This window comes from Phlebotomus papatasi, chromosome 2 (genome assembly GCF_024763615.1).
Source record: "Phlebotomus papatasi isolate M1 chromosome 2, Ppap_2.1, whole genome shotgun sequence".
Taxonomy (NCBI): Eukaryota; Metazoa; Arthropoda; class Insecta; order Diptera; family Psychodidae; genus Phlebotomus; species Phlebotomus papatasi.
This window is the reverse complement of record NC_077223.1, coordinates 17,975,296-17,981,085: the sequence shown is the minus strand read 5'-3', so window position 1 is coordinate 17,981,085 and position 5,790 is coordinate 17,975,296. Positions and strand designations below refer to the sequence as shown.

The 5,790-nt window shown below is 36.4% G+C and overlaps 1 protein-coding gene across 1 annotated transcript; it reads right to left on the bottom strand.

Annotated features, from left to right (window-relative positions):
- Nucleotides 1-662: 662 nt before the first annotated feature.
- On the bottom strand, nucleotides 663-5,574 carry LOC129802864 (uncharacterized). The gene is made up of 3 exons (XM_055849053.1): nucleotides 4,739-5,574; nucleotides 1,156-1,418; nucleotides 663-1,086 (listed from the first exon to the last, which is right to left on the bottom strand). Exons 1-3 carry the CDS (start codon nucleotides 5,386-5,388, stop codon nucleotides 1,001-1,003), a joined length of 999 nt encoding a protein of 332 aa, XP_055705028.1. The 5' UTR covers nucleotides 5,389-5,574; the 3' UTR covers nucleotides 663-1,000.
- Nucleotides 5,575-5,790: the final 216 nt, after the last annotated feature.

The window sequence follows — 5,790 nt, the reverse complement described above, 5'->3', positions numbered from 1 at the left end:
AATCATTCCTAATAACGGTTTTTCAAGGTCAAAGGTTAAAAAGACACTAGTGGACGCATTTATCTAGCGAATGGGGTCATGTTTGGGCTTGTTGGAAAGGTCTTGGAATTTCCTATAAAATTAAACCGGTTCAAATCGGTTTTGAATCGGTAATGAACCGGTTCATAGCCGATAACTAATTTTTATCTGAAAATCAATCCTATTTACTTTTAAAAAACAATTTTGGAGGATCTTGAATGATTTATGAATCGGTTGAGAACCGGTAAACGGTAAATGGTGCGAAAGTACTTTTGCGGTATAGCATCTAAGTCATGAGTTCGAGCATTTCGCAGAGCCTGGGACGCTTTGCCACCCCTTTTAACTGCAAGCCAATTTCACATTTTTTTAATTAAAAATATCTAAGCTCAGGAATTAATTAAGGTTCTACAAAAAATACCTTACATTTGGACATCCTTATAGTTTGTAATCATCCAAAAGAATTGAATTTTTCTCAGTTCTGAATAATTAAAAAACACTATTTTTCACTGAATATTCATATGCTGCTTTGGGTACTCAGAGTCCCAAAAGAGACGAAAGAGTTAAACAAAAATCAATAAAAAACATTTTTTAACAAGTTTTTTTTCACTTTTATTTATTTAAACTAAAAATATCAAAGACGTTGATTAAATTATTGCATATAATATTTATTAATCTCATCATGAAAAAGGGCATGATCAGGGTCAAATTGGGTGTGTGAAGGTAATTTTACAATTTTTCATGACTAGTTATTAAATAGCTTACACTGAATGGTAAAATGTACAATTTGGACACAAAAAAATTTGCCTGCCTACATTGGAGTAGGCATTTCTGGAAGTTCTCCTGACATTGGTATACACATATATATAAGTAAATCTCTTTGGGCTGATGAGATACTTCCACGACAATCTGACTATGCGTATCAATGGCACAATTTCTTAATTTCGCGGGGGGTTAATTTGGGGGGATGGTTTAATATGGAAGATTATCCGTATTCTGACTGGATGGTCAGTGAAAATTCGCCTTTGGGCACGTAAGTTCCATGGTACCACAGCCTCGTATCCACGAGCACTGAAAGAAAGTCAATTGCAGGAAGGAGTTTATAAGAGGAGTTCTCAGAAGGGAGACAGTTTAACTTACCAGCATCTCCGGGTTCAACGTAGAATGAGAAGCTTTTGCACTGGGAGTCACATTCTGGAGTCGGAGCTAGGACCCAGCTCTTATTGCCACGCAATTGAGCTTGCCACATGAGCCGAGGGATGTAGTCCAGGTGCATCACAGCTCCCTGTTCATAGCCCAGAAATATGAAGTCCGTATTGGGCATTTCGGCATCCTCGGGCAAAAAATGAGGTCGAGGGTAGAGCTTCCTCAGTTCAGTGAGCACTTGAGGGTGGCAATTGCTCCTGGAATAAGCCCAGGAATTATTAATCGAAATTATTCATCTCGAACGAAATCATCTGCAGCTTTGCATGAAGCATATGCTTAATACCAATACAAATAATTTTTAGGTGTGATTCTTTCTAATCACACCTATTGTAATCCTCGGACTTTCTCAAAGTGCTCCGATCGAGCTGAAATTCACAGGGTATATGTTTTGAACATCCCTGATGCCGAAAATCATAAGCCGGTAATTTCGGGTCCGGCTGCCGTCCGGCCAGCCGTCCGTAGTACGCAATATCTCTGGTTTGGATAGAGATATCTTCATATTTTTTTTTTTAAATATATCTACGCGCGCGTACGACGATTTCTGTGCTATTAGTTTTTTGAAAAACCGGTTCTAAACCGGTTAAAAATCACGTTTTGTAGTTTATCTCGAAATCTAAGCATGCGATTTTGAATTTTTTATGTTTATGTTGTAGTCCAGAAAATTTAGACCAATTTAAAAAAAATAAATTAAGACATTCGTCGAACGGTTCTCGAGATATTTCACTTTAAAGATTTCAATTTTAAGAATATTTGCTATTAGCGTCAGGCGGGAAAAAAGCGGGAGAAGCGGAGTCGGACAAGCTTTCCCCATATAGGGGAAAGGCTCATAATTTTGTCCAGTTTCTTATTTTGGACACTTTGAGGATAAAATTGGACACTAAAAATAAATTGATTAAAATTATGGATTTTTATTCCAATATTTTAATGAAAAATGAATTCTATCTAAATATTTGTTCTTTTTGGAAGATTTTAACACTAAATACGTTAAATTTTGAATATGATTTGAGTTGAAATTGCTTTGTTGAAAATTCAGTGTGAGCAATTGCTTACGAGAAATATGACAGAACTTTGTGTTTACTTCAGTCTTATTTAGTTATGGTGAAGTACTAACAATGTTTCTTCGCTTTTTTGAGTGATATTATTGAATATTCATTGAATATTGTGTTGATTCATGTTGGTGGTGATTTGTACATTTGACCTGAAGTGAGATTTGCCTTGTGAATTAGATTTTTCATGTGAAAAATGAGAAATTTTTTATGGCATTTACCAGTGAGGTGATGGTTCTTATTTTGGACAGGTGTTTTTCGCACGAAATTCCGTGAAGTTTTAGCTTTTGTGATGACTAAGGGAATGAGTGAATCCGCACGTACTTGGAGTACCGAAGTCAACTCACTATAATAAATGATATGGAAAGTTTCCGGGTTTCTCGTGACATTCTACGTTTCCCTTACATGAACAGGAAGAGGACTTGGTAAGATTGGTTCATGAAATGAAGAACAATGGGCATCCTGTTGAGGCGGATTAGCTGTCCAAATTTACAGCCAAGTTGTAAAAATTAATAACCAAGTTGTCCAAAATAAGAGCCAAATTCACCTCTACATATCAATTCATTTTTAAACGTATTAAAACTAATTTTAGTAAAAATGAGATGATAAATAGCTTGCCAAGTTTCTAAACAATCCTTCTGAAAAGAGTGTAACAAAAAAGTAGTATTGAAAATATCGCACTTCAAACTTGGAACATCGATGCTTATAGGCAGACTGTCCAAAATTATGAGCCTTATGCCCTAGACACACTTAGGACTTAAGCCGAGAGACGGCTTTGGAAAATGACAGAAATGTGGTTTAACGATTATTTCGGATATAATTACGCTAAGCCGTCTCTCGGCTAATCCTCAAGTCTGTCAAGGCCCTTAGCCTATATAGCACCCTCTCACTCTCCCTTTTTCTCACTCTCCCTCTCTACATAGTCAGTCTATATTCGAAGATTTGTAAGGTGGCATATACAATTATTCGTCAGTTTAATCAGCATTTGTCGTAACTTCCTTTTGACAACTTTTCTACGAAATTTTCAGTTCAATATTATTTTTCTTAAAAATGAGCCCCGAATGCGATACTTTTGAGTCAAAATAATAAAAGTGGCACTAATAAACTGTAAGTTAACTCGAGAAAATCTTTAAAAAATTATTTAAAAGCTGCAATATTGAGAAATATGTTAGAAGAAACACAATAATATTTTATCGTAACTTCCATCGTTTGTAAAGCCAATGTATGGAGATTCTGGTAGTTACGACAATTTTCTAAAATGCATTATATCAATTTGAATTATTCTAGTGATAATAAGCGCCTTTATTTAACTAAATTAGTCAATAATACTGTTATCCCTGTCCCTAAGAGTTTTTATTTCATAAGTTTTATTAAATAAATTCTAATAAATTTTGTGCGCCACGTCGTTTGTTTTGTTTTAAATTAATGACAGATGGGTAGGGATTTTTTTCTCACTTTTTTCTCGCAAATATTGAATTAAAATGATTTCATGTTACACTATTCGCACTGTCTTTCGATATTTGGAAGAGTTTGTAAACGTTTTATAGAGAAATATTGCAATTTTGCTGCAAATTACAAGCCACGCAAGTGAGCAAAAGAACTTACGGCAAATGCTGATTATTGAAAATTTTGTATGGAAATTTGTCGTAACTTCCCCAAAAATGGAAGTTACGACAAATTCTGATAAATTTTTCTTAATTAAGGGCACTTACGATAATTTTTGTTTTTAAATAATTTTTATTGGCCTTATAAAAGTTTCTTTTTCACAAGTGCGTTTAATAAACAAAATTACGCTGATTCCAAATATGTATATATCTCAAAATCGCAAAAATTAAGTTACGATAAATGCTGATTTAACTGACGAATTCACGATCTGCGATGTCTTTCGCGGATCTTCGCGAGACGCGAATTTTTTCGCGGATTTTCGCGGGGCACGTAATTTTTTCGGAGTTTCGTGGGTCGCGTATTTTTTCGCGTATTTTCTCGGGGCGCGCGAATTTTTTCATGGATTTTCGCGAGGAGCGATTTTCTCGGGTCGCTGACAGAGGTTCTCAATGAATGTAAAGTTGAGGCCTCTATCTCTCATAGTTTCCGAGATAATCGACTTTTTAGATTTTCAGACACTTTTATGCATTTCTGATCCAATTTTCTTAATTTTCAAGTGAAATTTTGCATATATCAAGCCTGAAAGGGGCTCTAAATGGACGTAATGTTTGAGGCCTCTATCTCTCATAGTTTCCGAGATAATCGACTTTAAATATTTTCAGACACTTTTATGCATTTGTCATTAAGTTTTCCTCATTAATAACGATAATAAGTTACATATGTTTAAGAATTATTAAACGCAATTTGCATTATTTATGTATAAATATCGTTCAAGTTTGCCACAATCCGAATTTGCAACGAAGGAATCGCACCTCAATAAGCTGATCTAGGCTTATCACTGGCTTTCAATTGAAATGATTACTCACCATCCGACGTACCAGGGCACCTCTCCTTTCCGGAACTCCGCTCTACTTTGAGACATAGAGAAGACGTCTCGTAGAGTGAGAAAATTCGATTTGAAATGCAGAAACTGGCAATCATCCTGGACACTGTCGAGAGCTCCGGGAATTTTGGCATAGAGATCGCGAAGGAAGGTGTAATTGAGCAATTTGGTGGCTGGCCAGTGTGAAATGGCATTCTTGAGGATGATGGGCTGGGATGAGTATGCATAGGGTTTGAATTCCTCCTGGGACAAATTGCCAAAGATCAGAGGACCTTGAACGCCACGACAGAAATCGCAATCTGACACTGGTCGTGTGGCTTCCCATACCAAATAGTTGTTGGGCAGGAGGCAACGAACACTGATGATATGCTCAAGGACAATGCTGATCAGTGGTGTGGCCACAAGGATGAACAGGAGAATGGCAGAACCGAAGAATAATCTCACACGTTGATTGTGACGTTCTGGATTTTCTTCCTGGACTGGCATTCTGATTTCACCGTCATCCTGGTACTGCCTGTAGGCCTCGAGGAGCTCCTGCTCAGTCACCTTTCCACTGCTCAGGACAGCTCCATGGAGACTGTTGAGTTTCTGATGCAGAAAGTTGTCGAGGATCCGACGGGGCTCATTGGCCATTTCCGGATGGGCAGAAGCATAAAAATACACGGGTCTGACGACAAAGATATAGTGGTGATCTTCAGGGATTTACTAGCATTTTGCACAGTGGGTTTACTGCATGAAATTCACATTTTTTTCGTGCACAGAAAAAGGAAAACAATGCCCGGGAGACACGCATACTACCCTGAAATTTTTACCCAACTCAAAAATCATACCCAAAAAGAGCACAACTGAGCAATTTCAAAATGACAGTTAATACAGAATAAAATACCTCCACAAAAAGAAGTGAAAAAAGATATTTAATTTCATAATATAATTAAAATACTTAAAAAAAATATAAGAATAAATATTAGGGAATAAAAAAATTGATCCAGACCACAATTTTGAGAATTTTATATATAATATTTGCTCTAGGAAGTT